This window comes from Schistosoma mansoni, chromosome W (genome assembly GCF_000237925.1).
Source record: "Schistosoma mansoni strain Puerto Rico chromosome W, complete genome".
Taxonomy (NCBI): Eukaryota; Metazoa; Platyhelminthes; class Trematoda; order Strigeidida; family Schistosomatidae; genus Schistosoma; species Schistosoma mansoni.
Window position 1 is genome coordinate 45476257 of NC_031502.1, and position 26912 is coordinate 45503168.

Below are 26912 nucleotides of genomic sequence, written 5' to 3' on the forward strand. Positions count from 1 at the left end.
ATCCATCAGCACATGCTGCTCTCTCTTTAGATTTGCAATGGCTTTTCCTACTTCTTTAAGAAACAGGTGTCTTATATTGACATCCCATTCGGGTTGTTTGGTAAAAGTAGGCATACATCTGTCTAAATGATCTTATTGATAGTTTCTTCATTCAGTGATCCATGGGTTACAATAGTTTATGTACTTTGTTGATTGATAAAATCCAACAAAATAAAGTTGCACAATTTTTGCGGGCAATATATTAACTAAAAATCATAAAAGCAACGCTGCAGGTCCATAACTTTTTTAAGGTTTTCTACTAGGTAATAAAACCTAATACAACGATGCTTAATCACATGACACGAATCCAACTTAATGTTTTTTTTAAGTATCAGACAACGAAACGATAGTTCTACAAGGCGTAAGAAATTTATTTTAGAAAATTTATTCTTTTACAGCAAAATCAGTCAGGTCGGGTAGCTCCTCGATGCCATCTTTAGTAACAATACGGACCATGTACCGATCAAGATTTATAACTAGACGTTTTTGAACTTCCTGAATACACAAACGCAAAAGTGCGACAGCTTCATTTACAGTCATATCTGGACGGTGCATACGGTCTAAGATACTCAAAGCAACAAGAGCCCCGTATCCATGAACTGCGAAAGGTACCTGAAGGAAGCAAAGAAACAATAAAGGTATACATGATCCTGAGACATAAATTAAGACAGATCAGAAGTGTGTGTTGAGCGCTGTACCTGAATGTGAATAATCTCCTTCAAACAGTAATGAATAAATGATTAGCTGTTAGACATCTTTTGCGCACCTGGGCAGTATCACAGCTCTCACACAAATTAAATGAGATTTGTGTGGCGCATATATATCTGGTGCCCCTTTGTACCAATATTTGTGTTGAAATAGATAAAATTCCTATGAGTAGATAAACTGTATATCAGATTCTTAGCGACCATTTAGACAAACTTTGGTGATAATTCCGATGAACATGCCAGTATTCACAAAACCGAATTTATCTGTGCATTTATTCTTAGTTCGTATGTGTTCCGACAAGCTCAATTTGTGCCTATCGATCAGAATGACTAGTTTGTCACGACCATGCCCCAGGTCTATATATGGTCAATACTTCCACATAACGACTGGGTAAACATATATTCCTTCACATACCATAGTTCAGATACAATTCATAACACATGCCTCGCGTTGATACTCTGTAAATCTATACTCAACACTTTAATATAATTAGACAATTGTTTAGCATATAGATTTCATTCCTATTTTTGGCGGATTTGGTCATTCAGCTTAACGTCCGACGTCACTCTCAAAAAGAATGTTAGGATTATTTCTGTTTTCAGTTGCTTCGATTTTTTAAGCATAATTGTCTTTTTTTATGACCGGTAAATCCGTTGCCTAACTATTGTGGAACTAGTCCACAATTAAACGAAAGTCGAACAAGATATGAACACTAGCTTTGCCTGTAAATCACTTAACTTACAGAACTCAGATAGCTTTATGTGGTTACAATAAAACGCTACCACTTGGGAGTATTCATGAAGGTTATCAAACTAGTTTTGTTCATTATGCTAATAACATTAGTTCTTTCTTTAACCGAGATGGTTACTTAACCTCATTAAACCGAAACTCTGCCCTACATAAAAATGCATCCAAATATTTTGGATCTAACTAACTAGCATTTAGTTTTTTAATGTTGAATAATTACATTCATTATAGTATGTGGCAATTTCATAGGGAACAAATATCGAAATTACGTCTACCCACCTTAATGAGAGAGGCCAAATAGTCCAAATAATACAGCTCAGGGCCGGTCTGAAGGTCGAAGCCGGCTATAAGCAAATTGACAAAGTACGGAGACTGAACTATAAAAAGTTTATGACATTCCATCTTACTCGACTACGCAGGGATTCTGCCATATTGTTCCTGGTAAAATTAGCAGCTGCACTAGGAGTTAACTCATATCCTTGAAGCAAAGTAAGTGGTGCGACACGACTAACCATTTCTTATTTCGTATAGCTGCATGTTTTGTTGAATGAACTCGGAAAACTGAGAAGTGTCACCAGATTCACCACATACAGCAGCTAGCACTCGTTTACTAAATTTGAACATCTTGAGCTCATCATGTTTAATGGTAAGAATTGAGTGGGCACACCGCATGTCTGCTGCCAGTAACACAAAATCGTTCATCTTGATCCCTATTATACACTCCATGACTTTCCTAACGCTGATGAGTCAAATGATTCAAGTGGACCGGGCCCTACCCGACCTTAATAGCAAGGACAAAAATCAGATCATCTTTATGAAACATTTCCTAGGTGTTTAGTTGAATGACTCTAACTTGAAAATAGGGAGGAAAATTGATTGTGTTATTTGCTGTGTTGTAAGATTGTACTGATTTCCAAATCATTTTTTTTTTTTTTTTTTTTTTTTTTTTTTTTTAAAAAGGACAGTGGTATTTTTCCTCGTTGAGTAAATTCTATTGTTTTGATCGTTATTAACGTATCAAGACTACTGTTTTTATACTTTGATTGAATTTCTTTCAGTTAAAGTATTCTATTAGAGTATCATCTTTGGTATCCTAAATAGTTTTATCGTCGGTACTCCAGAGTACCTTTTTTTCCCATTGTGTCTGTTAGTACTTTGGTCCTAACTGTTTATAGTTTTTTTTCTACTTATAGTCAACACTCACTTTCGCATCCTAAAATGACTGGAAGATGCAACAAAAGCATTTGCCACCGCCCAGGATGTCGATATCCTGTTGATAGCGGCATGCAGTGCGATGAGTGCAAAGGTTGGTACCACGATGTTTGCACGAATCTAACACCTGCAGCTTTCAAGCGGTTTAGTAAAAATGGGTGTGTATGGCTATGTCAACAGTGCTGTTTGGATGCAAATAGCCTGCTAACCGAGGCCATTTCAATAGTAAATGCCGCAAAAAAGTGTCTCGGCAAGCGCGGTCGGGATACATCAGTCAGAACTCAATCTGTCGACACGCAGATTGACACAAGGCAGGCCCAAGTGAGTCCAAAAACTGCCGACCCACACCCTACTAAGGAGGAAGAACATCCTCCAAAGAGGACTGTTACAACCAGAAACTCGCGCAAAAAAGTCTCTTCTGTCCCTCGTATCAAAAATGGTACCCAGAAGGGAACTTCAGGAAGCCGAAACCGCAAGGCTCGATCGGTTTCCAGCGCGAAAGATGACCCGATCTCCCAAGTCGTCCTGACTCTTCCGGAATCCCACAGTACGCCTGACGCGAATGTGGTTACCACTCCAAAGAACGTTGGCGATTGGGTACGGGTCGTAAGAAAAAAACGCCAAAATGACGTAAAAGGAAGTCATACCCCCACCAAAAGGGTCGACAAGCCGAGGTCTGATCACAGCGACAGATCAGTCATTCTCCATAGAGTCAAGGAGAGTGACAACTTAGAACCGAAAGCTCGTTTTGAGCATGACATTGTGTTGATAAAACAACTACTCAACCAAGTTATGCCCAAAAACATCCCCGGAGTCACCTTGCTAAAGGTGTATAGATTAGGAAATCTAGCGCATCTGAAACCAAATCAGTCTAGACTACTCAAAGTCGTTTTCAAATCCTCAAACGAACGCGACTTAATCTTAGAAAATGGACACAAATTAAAGGGTTCAGGAGTTTTTCTCCGTAAGGACTTACCGTTGGCGGACCGTGTTAAAAGACGGGAAGCCGAAAAGGAACTACAGCTCAGATTAGACGCTGGCGAAAAAGACCTGAAAATTGTAAATTTTCGGGTTGTGAGGCTTCGACAGAGGATGATGCCGAAGCCACTCTGGGTGAAGCACGAGGCCACCTAAATAGGCTTCGGATCTGTTATACCAACGCCCGGAGCTTACTAAATAAGCTACCGGAACTAGGTGTACAGATTGACTCAACTAGGCCAGACATAATCGCAGTCACAGAAACATGGCTGACGCCGTCTATAGATAGTAGTGAACTTGATTTCGAGGGTTTTACATTGGTAAGGGCCGATAGAATACAAACGCGTAAAGGAGGGGGAGTAGCTCTATTCATTAGGAATGCTATTCCATTCACCATTATCGACAGTGTATCCCATGAGAGTGGGACGTATGAATTAGTTTGCTGCCGCCTGAAATGCAGGGGACAAGAGTTACTACTTAGTTTGATCTATCGCAGTCCAAGCTGTGAGGCAAACGAGGTCCTGCTAAGCAGTCTCAACACTTTATCACGAAGTGATCGATGTCTAATCTTAGGGGACTTCAATGCACCCATGGTGGACTGGGGAAATCTTCGGACTGAATCGTCAGCAAACTCCTTCGAACAGGAACTAGTTGATGCGATAATCACTTGTGCTCTAGTGCAACACGTGAAGGAAGCAACTAGGTACGACCCGGGTTCTGCATCATCCTTACTAGATCTTATATTGACTCATTATGAGGATGATGTTGCAAACCTGGATTACATGCCACCCCTAGGCAAAAGTGATCATGCAGTTTTAAGCTTTGACTTCCATATAACTGTCGATCACGAGTACGCTTCAGCTCAATCCAGACCTAACGTCTGGAAAGCAAACATAGCAGACATCATGAAATCAGCATCATTAGTAGATTGGAAATTAGATCCAGAGTCATCAATCGAAACGGCTTGGGACGTATTCCGGAATTTATACTTAAAAGTTACCACCCCCCACATCCCTTGGACTACACCTAAGAGACCGAGAAACTCCCCACCGTGGTTCAGTAGGGAGGTTCGCATCCTTCTCCGTAAAAGAAGGAAAATGTGGGACAGATTTAGGTTACTGGGGACTGACGAGGCGAAATCTCAGTATCAAAAGGCTCGAAATACCTGTGCCTCGACCCTCCGTAAGGCCCGAAAGCTGTACGAAGAGAAAATCGTAAGGGAATCCATAGAATGCCCTAAACGCTTGTATTCGTATATAAACCAAAGGACAAAAAGAAGAAGAAATGTTCCTTCATTATGGGGAGACAGTACTGCCACATCACTAGTGGAGGATGACTTTGGCAAAGCTCAAGTATTCTCTAAATACTTTAGCGATGTATACACCATAGAAACACCCTTCTCACCAGTCCATGAAAATCCACCCACACAAGCACTGGACAGCGTAACCATTGAAGAACTCGATGTTTTTGGTCTGCTAGTTAAGCTTGACATAGGTAAATCCACTGGACCCGATGAACTGCATCCTAGGTTACTAAAGGAATTAGCTAACTTTGTTGCGAACCCTTTAAGTGTATGTTTTAATCTATCCGTAACCCAGGGTCGTCTACCAAAAGACTGGAAGAACGCCATAGTAAGTCCAGTCTTCAAAACAGGTACAAAACATAAGCCTGAGAATTACCGACCAATTAGCCTAACTAGTGTGGTTGTTAAAATCTTAGAAAAGATTATTCGGAAGGAACTGTTAAAGTATCTCGATGAAAACCGGATCCTCTCCGAAAAGCAGCATGGTTTTAGAACAGGTTACTCTTGTCTCACAAACTTATTAGTCGCTCGTGAAAGCTGGTGCGCTCTTAAGGACCAAAAATTACCTATAGACGTAGCTTACATCGATTTCAGCAAAGCCTTCGACAAAGTTCCGCATAACCGGCTGTTATATAAGCTAAGGAATGTCGGGATTGGAGGCAATCTATTGATGTGGATAAAAGACTTCCTAGTTGGGCGTCAACAAAGAGTAAGGGTGAACTCCAAGTTGTCTAGCTGGGAAACTGTGCTTAGTGGAGTCCCCCAAGGTACAGTTTTGGGGCCAGTGTTATTCCTCCTGTACGTAAATGATCTCCCTCGTCTACTATCGTCATCGGTCTTACTCTATGCTGATGATGTCAAGATATGGAGAGCGATACAAAGCAAGAGCGATAGCTTAGAACTTCAAAATGACCTGGAGAGATTATCTGAATGGTCCCAAACCTGGCAATTGCCGATAAACACTTCCAAGTGTATTGTGATGCATATTGGCCATCAGGGTACAGATACATACACGATGAATAACACTGAGTTACCTATTGTTCAGGCACACAATGACTTAGGCGTCATCGTTAGTCAAGACTTAAAGACTACTGCACACTGCCGTGCAATAGCCGCCAAAGGTTTTAGGACTTTATGGTCCATACGCAGGGCTTTTAGGCATCTTGACGCTAAAACGTTTCTGACTTTGTATACAGTGTTCGTACGCCCTAAACTTGAGTACTGTATACAAGCAGCTAACCCCTGCCTAAAAAAAGACAGTGAACTCTTGGAAAGAGTTCAGAGAACAGCAACTAGGCTGATTCCCGGAATAGCGAAGCTCCCGTATGGTACTAGACTGACCAAGCTAAACCTATTCCCGCTGTCATATAGAAGAATCAGAGGTGACTTGATTATAGTTTTCAAATTGCTAAATGACAAATTTGCACCTGATATGCCCTCATTTTTCTTGTCTTCCAAAACAGAAAATCTACGAGGACACTCCAAAAAAGTTCACAAGCCCAGAACGAATTACTTGTCAGCTGACTACCGACTTTCCCATCGAATAATCAACGAGTGGAATTCATTACCTCAGCACGTGGTTGAGGCTCCATCCGTCGACTCCTTCAAAAGAAAGTTGGATCAGCTGAGAGACCATCATTGCCAGGACTAACACAGGCCACCAAGCCTCCTGTCCTTTCCAAACTGAAACTGAAACTGAAACTGAATGGTCAGGTATGTAACAATAAGATTTGGCTCGACAAGCTTAATGTTATGTGATCGACGAACTGTCGATGCTTAAATGTGGACAACTATCACGGGAGATCTAAAATAAACTTTACAAAATTGGATCACAGTTGAGTAATTCAGATTCATGTCATTACTTACACCTGTTACCTATCGTGGAAGAGCTTGGGCCGCCCACAATCAATCGCCATCCAACTCTGTCCCGGGCAATCCTTCCCAGTGATTTCCAGTTGCTATTCATCCTTTTCATATCTGCTTCTGATTCTTGAAGCAACGTGTTCTTTAGTTATTCACTTTTCCGTTTCCTTCAGACCATCGACCAATCTTATTTCTTTCGTAAACTTTAGCAAGCTTCGATTTGTGCTCAAGCCTTTTCCTAATGGGTCATTTAAAGGCTAAAACAGCAATTCTGCTATCGGTACATTCTTGAAACTAATTGCTCGACAGAAAAGCCCGTATGTTACGGTTATTTTGTTCATTCTCGGCTTTGAAATTACCATGATGTAACGCCTGAGCTGACTGATCATATTTGAGGAGGAAACAGGTGGTATTTCATACCCGAATTCGTTTCTTAGACTCCTGTGCGTCGTGAAGCAATCATTTTTAATTTTCCATAAGATAGCATAAAGATGCCTAACAATGTGGGGCCAGTGATATCTCATTCATACTTAGCTAACTCACACATCAGGTATATTGTGACGTTGTGGCACTGTTTCCACATCGGACTATAGATCACTGATCCTTGAAAATTCTATGGGACATCTCCATTTAAGAACGGTCGACGCAGATTAGTCAATCACACTCCATGTACTGGCCCATGTGGTAGTGGTCATACTCTATGTCTTCAACCTATTCTCGCTAATACAGCTCTCCTGTAACATCGTATTTGTTTTATACAGTCATCAAAGTGACCTTAGAACCTGGATACCACGAGAGGGTAATCCACGTTGGGTAATAACCGTGAGGTATACCTCCGGCGTAATCTCGAATGTCACATCATTCTTCTTCGGCCATCTACTTAGATCACCTACGTTCCACATCTACAATGAGTTCAGGAATTTTCGGGATAGTCATCTTCCGTGCCCTCTTAAAGAGATATGAGTTATCTTGTGAAAAGGTTGACTTGCGGCCTGTGAGAGTTTTCGTAATTTGAACCTAATTCCGCCGTGAATATCAAGGTGAACGTATTTCCATCCAATCTAGTGGATAGTCTTCCCAGTGTCATTTCATATATTAATATTTTAGCTCCATTAGAAAAGTAGTGGTCATTTGTTTTCAGTTAATGGCTTACTCTAACGTGTAAGTTATTCTAAGACGACAATAAAAAAACAGTCCTTTCTATCATATTCCAGTTATCAGCAATAACCTGCTCAATGTCCTTGTGGATGTAGTTAGCTCCTACGGATAGATATTGGCAACCTGTTCCACAATAAAACATACCAACATACCCACAATAAAACAACCATTTGAACCATTTGAACCTCACTGTAAAAAACTTACAAAGCATTTGTTTTTGGTGCTTTATGGTTAATAGTGTATGTGCATTGTTTCTTGGTCTATGAGCTGGGTCATGGATCATAGTTAGGCAGAAGATTAGAAATGTGAGTCAATTTATTGCTTGGTAGAGAAATATCAGATTGTTCCTTAGCCTACAGTGCCACAAAGATTCTAAAGAGAGGGGCTTACATCTCCCTATGTAATCGAGAGTGGAGTCACTTCCCAGCAGTTGGCATGTGAAAAGTTTTGAACACCTACCCTTATTTTGTCTGTGGTATTCATATTAGAGAAGATAAAAGAGCAGTATTTAAGGGATTGTCGTACACATATTTTTGTAAAGAGTGAGCTTAGCCTCTGTTGTGAGGAAATTTTTCGTTATGAAACAAATTAGCCGTCTAGCTTTTAAAATAATAGAGGGGGCATGCTCTTCAAATTGTGGCTTTCTTGTGTAATTGATTTCCAGATCGTGTACTCATTTGGTGTCTGGACTCTACTTTGCAGTTCGTAGGGATACTTTCCCAAATGCACAAGCCCGCACTTGTTGATATTAAACGATAACTGTCATTTTGCGCTCCAGGGATCCCACTGCTGCTGTTCGTGAGGTTTTCCTTAACCTCGATGTATCTAACGTCTATGATCGTCACATGGAGGTGATCCTCAGACATTTCCTTCCATCTACGGAGGAAGGATTGAAGACATTATTACCACGTCACCCCCTGGGTGACGCAAAACCGGGCAATCACCTCACGTGCCTGCAATCTCTCGCAGGACCCACGTCAGCCGATTCTGAAATCGTCAAGAAATTATGGCTCCAACGCCTACCAGCACATATAACCAACGATTATGGCCCTGCTCGATGATACACAACCTACCCAGTTATCCCTCATAGCAGATGAGATATTGGAAAGGACCGGCATCTGAGACAACTATATAGTTGCTTCAAAGTCGCTCTCGAACGCAGATCTCCACGTTAGTCGCCTTTCGACGCAGGGTGAGACGGGTGGTTGTATTCATGTTCGTCTCAATTCCGAGACCTTTACAATATACCAGAACCCTACGTCTCAATAGTCACGCCACGCTCCCGTAAAGCTGTAACCACTCGCCCTAAGCAGGTGTCTTCGAGTCACACCAAAAGGCGGTTTCGGAAGCGGGTACTGATTTATGCTGGTTCCACTGTTTATCTGGGTGCGGTGCTCGCCACTACCGAGCCCCTTGCTCATACAAGGCAGGAAACTCTCGCGCCGGCGAGTAAATGCGGCCGTACTTGCCGGCCCCTGAACTCATGCCGGCCGTTTATTTTATGTGCACGACTATCGCACTAACTCTAAGTATCTAGTAGATACAGGTGTCCAAGTTTCTGTAGTACCTATTGGTAATAGGAAGTCTCAAGCTACAATGCTTCGAATACTCTCTGAGAATGGCCCAGTCACCCCTACCTATGGTACACGACAGCTTACGGTCAACCTGAGCAACCGACAACAGTATCTATGGACATTTATCATCATCAACCCGGACAAGTGTAAGCTTGGCAAACCAGAAGTAAAATTCTCACGTCACACTATTAAGTAAGAGGATATTTTAATCCATGAGGACAAAGTACGTGCAATAATGAAGCACACCGTACCGTCCAAACCCAAATAACTGAAGGCATTTCCCGGCGTTTCATCCCAAACGCGGCAGAACAGTTAATACCATTAACCGGCTTACTTCGCGGCAATCCGCGCAAATTGTAATTGAACGATGCCGCATGTACTATATTTTCAGAGATCAAAATGGTTCTAGCTCAAGTCACAATCCTCACTCATCCTGACCCATCAGCCACGCCTAGTATAGCGGTCGATGCATCGGATTTTGCTATAGGGGCTGTTATCCAACATAACATCGGAAGTTGGCAACCTCTCGAATTTTTCTAACGACGCCTCACTACAACAGAGGTGATATGTAGCGCTTTTGGTCGAGAACGGCTGACAGCCTACTGTGCCATCAAACACTTCTAGTACGCAGTAGAAGGTCACCATTTCATCTTATCCACTGACCAAAAACCGTTAACGTATGCTCTGCATACCAAGTCTGACCGCTATTCACCACGAGAGTGCAGATATTTGGGCTATATCTTTCAGTTCACTACAGACCTTTGTCACGTTAAAGGTGAGTCGAACTGTGTTGCCGATGCACTGTCACGTATCCAGATAAATGCAGTTGCTTTGCCGGTGCTCGATCTCCCTGCTATGGCCGCCGCCCATGCAAGCGATTACTCCTGTGCAGAAGCACAACATTCTAAATCCCTTTAATACCGGGAAGTACCTCTCAAAGTGGATAGGACACAAATTGAGGAAATCACCCAACTAAGTCACAGGGCAAACCCTCACACGGAATCTTGATGGGCAAAGAAAAAGAGGAAGACCAAAGAACACATTACGCTGAGAAATGGAGACAGACATGAGAAAAATGAACGAAAATTGGGTTGAGCTAGAAAGGAAGGATGTGGTCAGAGTGGGTTGAAGAATGCTGGTCGACACCCTATGATCCATTGAGAGTAACAGGCCTAAGTAAGTAAGTAAGATTCAGTACACAAACATTTGCGACAGCCTTGCGAAGGACCTTTTCACGTGGTTTCCAACCACGAAAAGTCCCTCAAAGTTGGCCGACACGAACGCGTCGGGATGGTCAGCATTGATCGTTTCAATTACACGTCGATGAAATCGCCCTACTTAATAAATCGAGACCCAATGCTAGACTCATCAAACAAACCAGCGGGATCCCTATATTTACATCAGAGACCTCAATCTCATGACCCAGTCAACAGCACGTGTCATCTGCACCATCTACGGACAAGACTTCAGTCTCATGTCCAGATCAGTGGACCACGCTGCCCTTGACTTTGGATGAGACTGCAGTCTCATGAGGTACAAACGAGACTACCGTCTCACGTTCCAGTCGCCGAATACGCCTACCCGTATGCTTTCGCGACTAACCTCTCAATCAGTAACGGATACGAAACAGCACTCTATCCCCATACTACATGTATGCTACACCTTTCCCTTTTTCTTTGATTTCTTTTTGTCCTGAGCCCACGCCTCCGACCATCGTCCTGTTGGTACCGGCGACTTCAGTCAATCTTGGCCTGATCGCTCGCGCTCTTGTCAACGCAGTCAGTCGATGTTCCTGGCTCCGAATATGTCTGGCATACGTATGGTCTCGAACCTGATTGCTATGGTCACTCCTAGTTTCATGGCCCAATGTACTTCCGTCCTATGTTCTCAGCGTTTTCTGGTTCGAACTCCTACGAAAGTAAGCCTCAGATACTGTATACAAACAACTCTGGTAGGATACTATAAATCGAGCAAAAAATATAGCATGTTATTCCTGGTACCGTTCTACATAGAAGACCTTCGGTGACAACTCGATGATCAACCACCACTACCTGTTAGTTAACGCTTTCGTCCTACAGCCGCATGTTTGCCAATCAGTTCCACGAACGAATCCGCCACGTACTGAAAGTTTAAACCCTTTCTAGCGGGGGGCCCTTTTAGCGACTTACTATTATGAAGAGTAACGGAAACAATTATTATAATAACCAAGTGTATCAGTGATGGTTATACTATACCTGTTTGTTTAAGTGTTCCAAAAAAGACACTTTTCCGTTGGTTTGTGGCCTTGCACGAACTCGTGCACGCTCAGTAGTCCCACTTGTAAACTTCGGTGTTCTCTCGATACCACGAGCTCGTCAACAAGTAAATCTTGCTACGACCATCAATTGCCTCCTGATATTTGGCCTATGGAGGGATCTAACCTAGAAACACTCGAATTCTACTTTTACAATATGTAGATCCCTGTATGTTACTAATTTTTCTTTCTCCCCTTTGAAGAAAATACTTTTCTATGTTGAGGAAATTGATGATATATATATGGTGACGAACAGGTTTTAAGGATTGATATGGTCATGGACATGTTACTAATCAACATTTGTACATATTTTATTTTCTCAAAATCATTTTATTTCAATTCATAGGTTTAATTGTTGAATATATATCCTTATGCAGTAATTGGTTGTTCTTTTTAGTGTAGAAAGAAGAATGATAAACTTTTTAAAATATCGTTTGCTGAAAACTTAAAACTGTACTAAATATATATTTATATATAATTACTTAGCAATCACATATATAATATCTCTTATGCGGCAACAAGTGAGGACAAAGATCATCATCGTGGCAGCAGTCTCCGCAACAGTATACCTCAGCATTCGCAAAAGAATAGGCTAGATGACGAAGTAAAACACCTTACTGAATCATACCTGACGCCACCTCTTTTGAGCGTCATATTTCAATGATAGGCTACAGGCTGTTTTTCTAATACACGCTTTTGTACCTGCAGTTTAAGGTAATTGTTGGTCATTTCTCTTGTACATAACTCCAAATAAGTGCAAACAAACTGATTCTAGGAATTACCGTATAATGAGCAACTAGTTAAAGTTTAAGATACCACCAGTATTGTAGTTCGACAACACTTTACCAGTAACACTTTCAATAATCGAGTCGCGCCCACCCAGTGAAATCAAAAGTCAGAAGCGAGGAGGTTGGAAGATAGATTTGATGGGTTATCAATATGTCGAGAAGTGACTGGTCTAATCTGGCTAATCATTGTAGAAGATGTTTCGCATGCCCTTCTGAAATATCATCTGGTACGAATGCATGACCGAGGGCTTCCAGCTAAATGAGTCCACTAAAACTGGTGTGGTCAGCATCCAATGTCGAACACCTACAGACCTATTGATTTTGGGGATTTATTGACAGCTACAAAGTAAACCGATATCTATTGTCATGTAGAAGAACCAGAAGTGACTTGTCCAAAGTTTTTAAAATACGTAACGGTGGGTTTACATAGAGCAGTCCCTTACTTATTTTGTCTTTCAGAACAGAGTATTTCTGAGGACACTCTGAAAAAGTCCACAAGCTCGGAACAGATTGTTTGTCAGCCGACTATTGACTTTCCTATAATTTATAATTAACGAATAGAACTTATGACCTTAACAAGGGATTGAACCTACACATGTTGATGCATTCAAAAGAAATCTGGGTCAAAAGAAAAATCACAACTACCAGGACTAATTGAGGCTACCTAGCATTCTGTACTCTTCAAACTGAAGCTGAAACTAGGACAACAGAAGATCAAACATATATATAAAATGTCTAGAGAGATCATAAATAAGCATCAAATTTTCATTGCTGATGCGAAATTGTAGAAGTCGGGATTTGCATTGGATGCGTTACTATGAATCATTTATTCTGGCGTCCAGCCAAAGCGCGTGGTTAGGTTTTTGTCAGTCAGCATACATATCCGCTTTTAATAAACTGGCGTTATGAAGTTTAACTCATCTATAAAATCTATTTATTGTTGACAAAAAGAGTCCGAGCTGCTGGCTGTCTCATTACAGTTCGAAAAATCATTTTGTACTATATTAAGCTTCCGACTTTTAGACAAAATTGATCAATTTGGTATAGATTTTAGGGAAATACAATAGAGATCTCAAAATCTTCCCAGGTCTGAGATTTTTTATCCAGAATTCACTCAAATTTCACTTAGTTTAGGAATTGCCCAAAAGTTTTCACTGGTTTTGGGTTTATTCACCACATTTTTTCGGGTGCAGGATTGACATGTGATGAAAGCATAGATTTGTATCCCATATATACCGTCTGAGTGCTCCCAATATTCCGTACAAACGCCTTCTAAACATTCTCAACTTTGTGTTTAGACATAGTAATGCAAATAATTGTAAGTCGACTACTGGTTTAGGTTCAGAAATGTACATGTACCTGTTGTCCTCTGGCGCAATCCTTACTAAGAACAATTCGATCTTAAGTGAACTAGAGGGATGAAATTTCGTCCAAATGTTTCAGATTTCAGTGTTTTCACCCATCTGGCGCTAACTAGGGAGTGTTTGTGTTAAACTTTTGAACAAGTGAGACATATATATATATATATATATATATATATATATATATTGATGTGAATTTCAGTATTCCCACATCATGGGACTCGAAAATAAATAGATCATTGCACGTATTCTGGAGGAATACGTTTTGGTAGTGGGCTAATTCCCCAATCTTCCTGATGAAAAATTTACGAAAGTTTTATTGATCTTGAGATGGGGGTTATTTTAGAGTAGTTTGTCATATCATGATAACTCGAATGTTGCTATCAGCTCATTAAGTGGTGATTGACTAGAACTATCTTATCGAACAAGCATCATTTCAATAGAAATATTCACTTAAATAGTAGAATTAAATAGAATATTTTACTGCGAACTTGCGATTGATCAAGCTACTATCCATAAGTTCTAAAAACACTTGAACAAATAGCGAAATTTTTAAGGCCAGTGACTTATTTTAGTGGTTTATTACTTTCTTTCTTGGACGTTTTGTTTTTGTACTCACAAACAACTTATCCTTTTCAGGTAATAAGAAAAGATTTCGATGAAAAACAGCGAAAGGTTAGTTGCTAAGATGTGTTTCGTGCTCTGTGACTTGTAAACCTAGTGCACTCGCGTCCCTAATAGAGATATTGTCTAAATTGTTCTGCTCATTTTTCTTGGTATTGCTTTTGGTCAGAATTACTTATAGGCGATGCAGCGATAGTGATACACGGCTACTTTTCTGGCAAAATTAAAGTGACCCACTGTAGTGATTCAGTTGGCATTTCATCCCCATTACAGGCAGATTTCCCTGACTAACCTCATCTATGTGTAGTTGCTCATTCAACTTTTTATATAGGGCTAGTTATGTTAGACGCTCAGATATGTAAGTCTGTCAGCCGGTTTCCGGACATTATCCTTCCTAGTTGGGAAAAGGATAATTAATGAATTAACGAATTTGCGCTCGCTCAGTTAGCCGATGCAGGACATAAAGGGAACATAAACAAGTAACTTTGTATAATTCATCATATTTGACCAGTTTTTCAGTTAGTTTACACATGACTTCTAGGTATCACGGAAGCCATTGGTATCCATTTTAACAAGCCAGACCTATGGATTCATAAGAAATTTGTGCAGCCGCTCTCCTTACCTTGGTCATCAACACTACCGACAAAACAGGGTATTAGAAATGACTTGTCTCTTCCTTATTTATTTTGTTAAGGTTTATGAGTTTTCTTTCGCTTTTATGCTCCTACATAATTGGTACATTCATCTCATTCTCATGTGACTATCACCAACATTCAGTCAATTCTCGTAGTAACATTAAATTCTGTATGATATAGATGCTTTTCTCACCTATTCTATTTTTTCGCACTGGTTACAAATGTGTCTAGAACTGGATACCGAAAGTAACTAATCTAAAGTATAAATATTAGTAAAAAACTCGATTGGAAAATATAAAATAGAAATTTTTCGGTCGGCTAGACTTAAACTAGTATTCAATGGATTTCATCACAAAACCTTGCATCGACATCTTAATTTTTTTGTTGATTTGTCTGTTTAGTTTGCTTTTACGTTTGTTAACTATCCTGCTGTATTCTTTCGTGTCGAGATTTCCCTCAAGGAAATTTACTTAAAATCATCTAAAGTAAATTTAAAGTGACCGCTTGTCTGTTTATGATGATATTTATTTACCAAGTATATATTCGTGTACTCGGCTTTGGGCACCAATTTATGTATTAGGGCTAGTGATACTTCCCAGTTACTCAGACTGAAGTGGGTGGAGTATTTCTCAAACCTGCTACCTAGTAACCATATCTCGGACGTCGTAACCACCAAACCGTTACCCCACTCTTATAAATCATCTAGTGCTCGTGTAAACTTAATAATTCGTTCAACTTTTTGTCTTGACGTTCGCGGTCCACTTTTAGTAACCTGAATCTCTTGATATCAGATGTACACACCATTTATTTTTTTTGTTTATTATTTTAAGTTTAGACTAATCAGACTAAAAATTATCTTCACTCAGTAAGATTTTGCTTCTCAGTCAATGGATATATTTTATTGGCACGAAGCACCGTCCATAGGATCTTGTAGTTTGTGTAAATTTTATTACGTCCTTTCAGTCGTTTCTGTCATAAAGTTACAAAATTAATTCTAGCCAGCAGTAAATTCGCTTTATTCTACTACCAAGTAGTACAGTCCAATAATTGCCGTTAATCGTTTGTCTAAGGGCCTCTTTGATTTTAAAGACTTTCTAACAAATCAATTAGTAATTTATTTTCATACTGTCTGATAATCTTAGTTTTTCTAATTAGCTGCTTTCGTATTTAATGTTGAGGGGTATATTATAAAAAGTAAATCAAACAGTTCCTCTAATATCAATTTATAAGAAATTTCAAACATCTTTAATACTTTTTCTCTAGTATACATCTCTACTACTTGTTTAGCTTCACATTTTCATTCTTATCTTTCAGCTTCGATCCTCAGGATACTGTAAAATTTATCTACTGCATTTTAGATGAAATAGCTGGAAGTGTAGATCACATAGGAGAATGTCAGGTTACTGGTCTATTACCCCTTCTCTCCCGAGTTGAAAGTACATTTAAGTATCGTCATTATCAACTCTCACAGGCCTTGACATCTTTTCTTATGGATGGTAAGCTTTGTTGGTTTTATTTTTTAAAAAATTTTCTCAGACATCAAACAGTCTTTTGGCGCGTGCTTCTAGCTATGCACTAAGACGAGAAATGGATATTCTCTCAAACTAGACGTCTCATACGATACTCAGTCGATTCATATATGACTGTCTGGTTGATTTTTATATTTAACCAGGTCACTTAAATGTCACATTTGACGAGATAAAAACATTAAATACATTAAAATTACCGTAAATTTAGATGCTTTTTCTACATCCAAAATAATATCGTTAGTTTATAACTGCTGATCGGTCATATCCTTGTGGGGTTTTAGTCTCAAATACTCTATGTGTAATATTAAAAAAAAACTGAATGTATGTATTCGCCGTCTGATCAGTTTGATAGTTGGCACGTAACTTATATCTGTTCCTACTATTAGTCACTTTAATGAATATCTTTCTCATGTCACAGAACACAAGGCATTAGTGTTACCATGAGAGGCTAACTGTTACACGGTTATATAATCATTCATTTGTACAGAACGGTTACTAGTCATTATGCATGGTTTGTTACATCGGTATCCGTGTCTCATAATTTGACTGGTTCAATAAGGCATTTTATACTTTTCCTCCTTCATGTCAATTCATAATTGAACTAATACTTGAATTTCGCACTTCACATCATCATGAGCATTTTATGTACATTCATATCAACCAATTTATATTCAGAATCATATTGACCTTAGGTATATTCTCTGTCATAGTGTCTATAAAGCACATCAACGTAAACTACTATTTTCTCCAGCCTGAAGAAGTTAACAAGAGTAGAAATGTGATGAGACGAAATTTCATGGGGTGTGTGCCCTATGATAACAGAGGTGTCATAATACAGTGAAAATAGTTTTCATTTTTTCCCTGACTTACACCTCAAGTACTTACATTTTTTGACTAGCAAACCTTTTCACGTGATGTGACTTAACGTTCTAACATAATGAGTCAAGACCAAAGTAATTTGCACACCGTTATTTATTAACCTGAATCTGTAATCATCATTATCTTTTTCTCATGTATTTTCAACAGATTTCTCCACATGGTGTATCTATCGTCTAATCGTGATCGCTTGTCGCCCACCATTTACATACCATCTCCAGGTTGTTGGAGATCTGATCAGGTCACTCATGTTATTTCTTGAAAGGCATCATTTGAATATATATCTCAAGAAAGCTGTACATTTAGTATCTGTTCTTAACGGTAAATATCTTTAGAGTTATCATATGTGCACAAAATATATGTGCACGTTTACATAATAGGGTTAAATATTTAAATTTCTACTTTTCATCCAGATAAATTTATTTCACTATAAATAATAGTTGTTCTTTTAACAACTATGTTCTTCTCATTACCGCCTCTTTTAAATTCGTACATTTTTAAATATATCATTTTAACATTTATTTATTGAACATGCTAATGTGGGATACTACATATTAGTGCGTTGATAATACTCAGAGCATTGATAAGAGAATATCATAATTTAACGAATTGCTTTAAAACTAATGAAAGACGATAAATGAAACCAAGTTCCGTAGTTTGAAATAGAGGAAACAAATAGAATTTACGTGCCACTTTAGTTTATGTCACGAGTTAGTGTCTTTACAAAAACTTTACCTTATCACTTCCGATATTGTTTTTTCCCCACAATAATCAGTATTTGGAAATCATTGTGAGCCACTACAGACAAAAGTTTAGGTAACAGTAACTTCCATATCATTCTGACCGCTATTTGAATTTTTTTTACAGTGCTTATCACATCGACGGCAATTTTAATATAACTGAAACCTGACGATTGTGATCTTGTTGATCTTGACCATTTGTCTAGTTTCTTTCTTAAAGTAAACTAAAAAGAAACATAAATTTCTGTGGTCTGTGTATGTGAGTCATCTTAATATTTTCCTGGTATACATGTAGTAATTCGATGTTAAATTTTACCCATCGTATACAAATGAGGTCAAACCTAATTCTTTTTATCTGTCATATTGTTACTGTATATACTTATCAAATGAGCGAGTATCATTTATGAATTAGTTACTGAAGTTTCAAAATTAAAGATAAAAAAATGTATATACCGTAAAGGCAATATATTCATAATAAATCATTTTATTTTTGTCAATCTTTTTGAATTGTCATTTTTCCGTAGATTTATTGAACACAATGGGACTTTTTGATCAAAGAGGTTCTGATGATTTTAGTTGGGTACTGAGGGCACCTACTAAACAAAACGCCATTGTTCCTCCCGAAGATAGTAAAGTAATGAGTGATCTTTTTTCGTGTTATAGTTATTATTTCTGTAGTCAGATGAGCTTAGGTTTCACTGTTTGCCGATTGAGTTATCAGCTTTAAGGGAGGCATACCGACTAGTATCTATTTTAAGGTAATTTGAGAATATTACTTTAAACCTTATTTCGTAGTTATACGCTGGGCTCATTAATTGCCAGTTTTCACGCATACTTACCTTCTGTTGTCCAGCATATATTTCGTATTCTATGCATTGCTGTAGAACTAACTGATGTACACGGTAAACAGGTTAGTTTTTTAATGTCTGTTACATAATACTTGCATTTTTCGCACTTTGATAAATATATTGAATTATATTTTTTAATTCCATTTGAATTGTTAAAGAAGCTACATATTTCTCAATATATTTTTTTCATTTTTTCCTACAGAAAGCCTTAGATGCAATTTATCAAGGCACCGATGCATTGATAAACTTGGTTCATGAACCAATTTACGGATCTACGACATTGAATTATATTTACGCTGCTAGTGGTCTAGTACTCACTTTTCTGAGTTCATGGCATGACAGGACTGTGAACTTACCATCAGATTTACTGATAGTGGATGAGTGCACAAACTTAGAAAATACAACTGTACTTTGTCTACGTTTGCTTAGTATGATTGAACAACGTATTGTTAAACTGAACCAACCTGGTTATGAATGTTTTAATCATCAAAAGTTATTAAATAGAGTGAGTTTTTATCTATATGATTTTTTCAAGTTCTCCATAACACTTTAATATAAATAATATTGTGTTTGTAAGCATCGTTTATTGAATAAGCAGGATATGAATCATTCCTTTCTCAATTTTAAACTATGAAGTTTAGTGGGGAAAATCAACTTGGTGAAATTGTCTGAATTCACTTCTCTTTAATTTGGATTGAGGAAGATTTAAGCCTCAGGCTAAACCGTGTATTGGTTTTTTCCTAACTAATCGAAACCACAAAGTCCAACATAACCCGTTTTTACTGTAAATTACTTTCGTGTAATATTTTTATATATTTGTCAGTATAGTAATATAAGGCTTTTGAATTTTTCTACTACCCTTAATGCTTGGTTGTTCTTTTGTTCGGAAGTTTAGTTATTTAGAAGTATCTTAGTCAGCTACAACGTAGGACCAGGCATATATATGTATCGGTCCAAGTTGCCATACTTCATTAGCATAACAAGATCAACACCAAATTCATAGAAGTAGTTAATTTAGTGGTGGTTAGATATATAAAAGAAAGATTGTATATAAGGATATATTACACAAAGAAAGATATATGAAGCAATTTTAATCTTAAGGTTTAAGGGAAGATAAAGAGTGTATACACCTACACCATTGTGATCGATTCTGAGCCATGTCACCTAGAGTCTCCAACCATTGGTTACGATAGTCACGCGGACCCCAACCAGGTAGTATGCATCTATCAACATGGCTCAGACTAGAAGTTAATGACTTCAAGCACTGATGCCTAGTTTTGGTTTGGCCGCCCCTAACTCTTTTCCAGCCATCCCCTATATTGGTCAACATTGCGCGTCTTGGTAATCGGTGTTCGGGAATACGTAACACGTGGCCCAACCATCTCAGTCGATGAAGATTCATGACCTCATCAACTGATTTACCATTATTCCCTACTACCATGCATCTAACCTCACTATTTCTTACCCGGTGATCCCAGCAGATGCGTGAAATGTTTCTAATGCATCTGTGGTTAAATACTAGTAACTTACGAGTATCTTCTACTCTTAATGTCCACGTTTCGCAGCCGTAAAGTAGAACAGAGCAAACTGCTGTGCAGTATACTCGTCCCTTAATTGATAGACGGATATCTCGTCTTCGCCATAGGTGACGCAAGTTGGCAAAAGCCAAACGAGCTTTTTGAATTCGTGCAGAGATTTCGTCAGACACCAACCCATTAGGGCTGGTCAGGCTTCCAAGTTATGCAGAATTGTCCACGTGTTCGACTACTTCACTCCCTATCCTTAGTTCAAGTGTTGACGCAGGCCAGTCCTGGAACGATAATTTACCTTTAGAGGGGGAGAAACGCATCTCATATATCCTGGCATTGTTGCTCAGTGCTAACAGAAGACTCTGCATTTTATCAGCGTCTTCATCAAACAGGACTATCTGAGTGGACCTCCTGAAAACTCAATCGATGAGAACGTTATTTCCAGCAGTAGGTCTATGATAAAACTGAATGAAAATGGAGATGGTGGACAGCCTTGCTGGACACCACTTGAGGTTGCAAAATCAGATGACAGTTCACCATAAGCTCTGAATCGACTGGTAGTGTTTGAGTAAAGAGCCTTCACAAGGTTTATGTACTTCTGAGGTACACCTTTTAATGACAGACACTGCCACAGAACTTCTCGGTCTACAGAGTCAAATGCTGCCTTTAAGTCAAGAAAAACTATCATTGTCGGACGCCGATAAGCATGTCTAGGTTCCGAATTCTGGCAAATAGTAAGTGGTAGATGCAGCCACGATAAGGTCCGAAACCAACCTGGTTTTCTCATGTTCGAAGTTCACGAGTCTTTGTTAGGCGTCCGATAACTATTGAGGCTAGTATTTTAGATGCCATATTGGTCCAACTGATCTCTATATTATTAGCACAAGATGACTTTGACCCTTTCTTATATATTGGGACAATCAGTGGTTGAGATCAGTCAGATAGGATTACGTCCAGTTTCCAGATTTTAGCTAAAAGATTAGTCAGCCTGATCGCTAAACCTGGACCACCGTCCTTAAAGACATTTGAAGTCAATCCATCTGGACCAGCTGCTCCTCCTCGTTTCATATTAGCTATAACCTTTTGAACTTCAGCTAGGGTCATGGGACCTACTTCAATGTTCCATTTAGACTGTTTGGGAATGGTGGGTAACTTTAGATTAGCTCAAGGCCAGCTAAACTGTTCTCTAAAGTATTCCGCCCATCGTTCTAAACGTCTGGGCTGAGAGCAGATAAGGGTTGTATTTTTCCGAGATTGTCTCACTCACACTTGACTTCTTAATTCCGGTTTCTTTTATTAGTCTGAAGAGTTGTCTGGTGTTGCCTACAGCCGGTGCCTTTTTCATCTCTTTTGCTTTCGTTCCTCAGTACTGCTTACGGTCGTTCCTTAGACTTCTGGTTAACCTAGATCTGATTTGTTTACGCTCTTCATCTTGTTCAGAGCCTGATGTGATGAGTTTACGCGAATCTATCAGTGAAATAGACTTAGAAGAAATCCATTGGTTTTTCGTAACCCTATGGTTCAAATCACTAATAGATGTCACAGCTGTTTCCACAGCTGTTTGTGTATCTTTCTAAGCAACAGCTGGGTCATCCTCGTTTACAGAACTGCCTAGATGTGATTTCAGTTGTTCCTGGAATCTACTTTTGGCTTTTACGTCACTCAGTCCAATTCTAATGGGTCTTCTTAATGTGGTTTTTCTGCGTCCCGTGAGGTGCAAACAAATGCGTGCTCGTATTAAAGCGTAGTCCGAGTCTAAACATGTATTCCAGTAGGAGCGACAATCTTCTATCGAGCCTTTCCAACAGTGACTGATGACAATATGGTCTATTTGAGTCCATCGTTGGTTTGGTGCAGGTGGTCGCCATGTTAGACGATGTCTCTCCTTATGCTTAAAATTAGTGTTTGCTAAAAATAAGCGATTGTCTGAGCATAGTTGCAACAGACAATCACCATTATCGGTTCGTTGAGCCGGAATACTAAAATACCCACCTACATGTCTTTCCGTTTGGTTTAAGCTACCTAATTGGGCATTAAAGTCACCCGCTACGAGTACTATGTCTGAGCGCTTAGCTTTTTGAAGAAGTTCAGAGAGCTTTATGTAAGAGTCATCTTTCACTTCATCATGGCTGCAGTCAGTGGGAGCGTAGGCAGAAACGACGAAAAGGCGACGACGTGTGTCCCTATCCTTCCGAGGTCTTACGGAGCCATTTAGCCGGACAGCACATAGGCAACTGTTAACGGGGATCCATTCTAGTAGCGCTTGCTCTCCCCTTGTACTAAGTGTTATACCTAGAAGGAATAGTAGGAATTGAAGGATATTGATTATGAATACAGTGGTCTTGAGTGCTATAAGGGCAGTTATCACTTCCTGGTTGCCCACACCGTGGAAGAGTTCTTCTAGAGGTACCTGGAAAGGAAATTGGGTTAGAAGTGGTCTTAATGACCTGAGAGCGTGACCGAAGTGTCCAAGAGACAACTGCTTGAGGTCAGTTACACACAACTTTTTTGTGGGTAGTTTTTGTGTTAGCTCCGTACTTGTTGGGACCTTACCGCCGGAGACGGATATCCGTGGGATGAGGCGAGGTGTGCAATTTTAGGGTCGACCTTTTCTAACACCACCCCTCCTTGTGGGAAGGCAGTATCGCTGTTATGCTGGTTGTCTGAAGGAAACACCTTACTGCCGTCACACCTCTGTACAGTCAGTAGTACGACTTCGCCTTCGAACCTTGGGTTTGCTGCTTTTAGTCTCTCCGCTCTTCAACCGACCTGTATGGCATGGTAGGACCTTGAGGAACTATTGTTCCATCCAGTATAGGTCGATTGTTTCATCACGATAGGCAAGCTCGAGCAACACGTCAAGGTAGCAGCAGCGGTCGGGTTTTAGTTCAATAGTTGGGAATATTAACTACAAGTTCGCTAAATATGTTAATGATCATATTAGGTTTACTGCAGAAATGTGCAATTTAGATAGACGATTGTTTGAGAAGAATTAGTGTTTTGACGTTCGAAATTTGACTCACATGAGCATTCGGATTTAGGATAGTGCTAAAAAATGATCGTTCGCAGTTCATAAATTTACTTAAAGGACTTCAAACTTGTCACAATAGAGACGCTCACATTAGTGTCACATAAACGTTTTTGTCTGTCTGATTGACCAATTAATTTCTTAATCTGCTTATTTGCAGGTTTCAATACTTTTTAACTTCATCATTATTAAAAATACTGGTTGTGATTACTCGCTAATTAATGGTGACCATACAAATATTTGCGAATTAATCTTGTTAGTGTAGTCAGTTTAAGTAATGTCAAGAGAGAGAAAGAGAAGCAAGTTACCAGTCTATTAACTTGACTCTAAACTACTGGTTTGAAGAGAGTTCTGAAACCCATTACATCTAATTCGTTTAGAACAGATGAGTGATAGCAATATTCTGAATAAAACTGAATGATCAAAAGTCACTATGTGACATTCGATCATGGAGTGCTGTTTTTGATCATTCCATCTACTACTTCACAGTTTGGTTTAAGTGACTGGGTAACACGTTATTTACTGTCATTGTTCAGCATTTGGAAACCTTTGTGCTGAATATATACTGTTATGATATCTGTTACTACTGTACTTTGTTGGGTATCACTGATTAATTGAACAAACCGTTTGCACTTTCTTGATTTTCCTAAAAGATCATTGATCTTATCTTTCATTTTGTTAATATATACATCCTTTTTAGATTTGTTTTCAAATCTTAGAAAGTGACTGGATAAAAAGCTCCAACCATCGGGATCTTAAATATGCAATAATAGATTTCAATTTACACTTCTTATCCATATATCTGTTGTCTAATGGGAAGAATTTACTCTGCTTACTACCTTTTATTTCAAATGTTGATGAAGAAGTAACCAAATGCTTTGAAGAAGATGAATACTTTTCCAATCCGCTTTCGATTATTATACCGATTGAAATGTTTGGTATACAAGTAAATAATAATGTACCACTATTTTTTCATACATTTCCTGTTTATCGATTCTTAATCCAGAGAGCTAGAAAAACTTTTCATATCTGTGAATTGTTCGTAACGATAAGCGCAAAATTTCTCAGTAAAATATATTCAAATTACCCTTTTGGAATCTTCATTCAATCTCTCGTGTTCGAAATGATGCTTCATAATCTGAAACTAGTTGGGAGATGTTACACGCCTCATTCACTGTCATATATATATAGTGTTTATAATAATAATAATTATTATTCTAAGTAAAGATGGATGGTGGCTAATAGTGGAACCCAGGACGCGTGTTTCGTTATATTTGGGGCTTGTCAGCTGAATGTATCTGCTTCCCAGAGTGAACATCAACTCTAGGGTGCAGGTACATTCATCTGACGAGTCCCAAACAGAACGAAACATGCGTCCTGGGTTCCACTATTAGCCATCATCCGTCTCTGCTTATAATGTTTGTGACTTGAGGCAATATCGAGGCAATCCGCATAGGGTGCACATATGTCAATAATAGACTGATCGATTGCAATTTTAAATATCAATAGGAAGATTTAGACAAACAATACAGAAACGAATTATTATTATTATTATTATTATCACTCATTACTGGGTTATCAGATTAATGTAATTCGTTCAAATGATCCTGCTTTGTACGAAGGAAATTTTGTGGAGTTTATATTTCTCCGAACTCGGATTTGTTAACTACGATGGTCACACCGTAGCCATTAGGTCTTTTTTTACATACCACGGGTTACACACTTTGTGATAACTTGTGACTGCCTGGAATGCCCTGTTACTGTAAAGCGTGATAATACTGCCAATTAGAGAGCAGTAAATTATCGTTCGGACCAATGACACATAAAACCCGTGCGAGCAGTCTAGAGTACTTATCGGTCCTGCTTTCTACCTAGCCCAGTCAGTTAAGTCCAGAACACCAATAACAGCCTCTGCGGTATGAATCCTTTATTTCAAGCATACCAGACAGACAGACCACATCGTACCATAAAATAGGAAATAACATTTGCACAAGATTCAGCCAAAAGTGGCTGTGAATAAGGGAGATAGTAAATGATAGACAGGGCATAATTCAAGAACGGTAAGCCATACAATAATACTTCATCGGTCAAAATAACACCTATAATGAGAGGGACACAAATATAAATAGTTCGTTAACAAATTATACAATAAAAATATAGACACAGTATTGGTCCATAAGTAGATCCCAAAGATACCATTCATTATTCTTATCGGGGTATAACACACCTTTCTTACAGTTTACTGTTGTCCTGGTTGAAATTTATGTACAATAACAATATTCGTTTAACTATTTAATTATTGATATATCAAGCGAAAAGTTTCTTTAAAATATATTTTGCAAGTGATAAAAAAGCCAATATAAACAGACCAGTAATTGTCAGATAAAAATGATTTCTTCATCGTAATATGTCTACAATGAGAGCTTTTTAAGAATGAAGATGATTGTGATAATTACGTCACTTCTCCATACATTTTCCCTTAGTTCACCATGCTGATATATTTTAATAGTCATGGTCATATTTTTGGCTTATGTGTTTGTTAATATCTTACTCATTTTTATAACTCACCAAGTGTCTAATGAAAACATTTTTGATGTTATGTTTAGAATTCACGTACACTCTTCTTCTTTTCTTTTTAGTATAAGTCCATTATATCAAAAATTCTTTTCTCTTGCGATATCGTTAGTGTTAAAGAGTTCCTTGAAGCTCATGTGGTCAAAAATCCTGTTTGTGATGATATTTCACAGGAAACCACCAAAGAGTGGATAGTTTTCATAAGGATCTGGAGCGGCTTATCAGATCTTCAAAGCCTTATGGAGTAAGTGGGTTACTACTCACTAATACACCATTTATCATCGTTTCCATCTCAACTTGTTTTAAACAAAGATTATATATTCATTTGGGACAAGTTGGCATATCTATTTTCGTATATTTTCTCCATCTCAACAAGAGTTTACTGTTTTACATAGCCATTAAAATTAGTATTAATTATCAGAAGCAGTGACCAATGGAGCTCAAACCACGTCTGTTGTGAGATATCAACTCACAGAAGACAATTGGTGAACGGTTGCTCAACTTT

At 38.7% G+C, this 26912-nt stretch overlaps 2 protein-coding genes across 3 annotated transcripts in view; one reads left to right on the top strand and one right to left on the bottom strand.

The window, feature by feature from the left end:
• Positions 1–391: 391 nt before the first annotated feature.
• Smp_074500.1 (proteasome subunit beta 2 (T01 family)) lies at positions 392–2220 on the bottom strand (the record flags this gene model as incomplete). Of its 2 annotated transcripts, XM_018789876.1 has the most annotated exons (4): positions 424–651; positions 1774–1866; positions 1902–1972; positions 2007–2220. In XM_018789876.1, 4 exons carry the CDS (start codon positions 2218–2220, stop codon positions 424–426), a joined length of 606 nt encoding a protein of 201 aa, XP_018655276.1. The 2 variants fall into 2 exon arrangements, with proteins under 2 accessions (XP_018655275.1, XP_018655276.1); XM_018789877.1 differs by having other exon boundaries at positions 392–651; positions 1902–2009.
• A 12462-nt stretch (positions 2221–14682) lies between these two features.
• The window catches only part of Smp_162340 (putative phosphatidylinositol 3-and 4-kinase), a gene marked incomplete at both ends in the record, with an annotated part of 68635 nt that continues 56405 nt past the window's right edge, over positions 14683–26912 (top strand). The window contains 9 exons of the mRNA XM_018789878.1: positions 14683–14699; positions 16598–16779; positions 17839–18009; positions 18953–19062; positions 19107–19186; positions 19224–19338; positions 19479–19781; positions 24534–24779; positions 26473–26651. Of these exons, the coding sequence (XP_018655277.1) occupies positions 14683–14699; positions 16598–16779; positions 17839–18009; positions 18953–19062; positions 19107–19186; positions 19224–19338; positions 19479–19781; positions 24534–24779; positions 26473–26651 (1403 nt within the window). The remainder of the gene's footprint in view (positions 14700–16597; positions 16780–17838; positions 18010–18952; positions 19063–19106; positions 19187–19223; positions 19339–19478; positions 19782–24533; positions 24780–26472; positions 26652–26912) is intronic.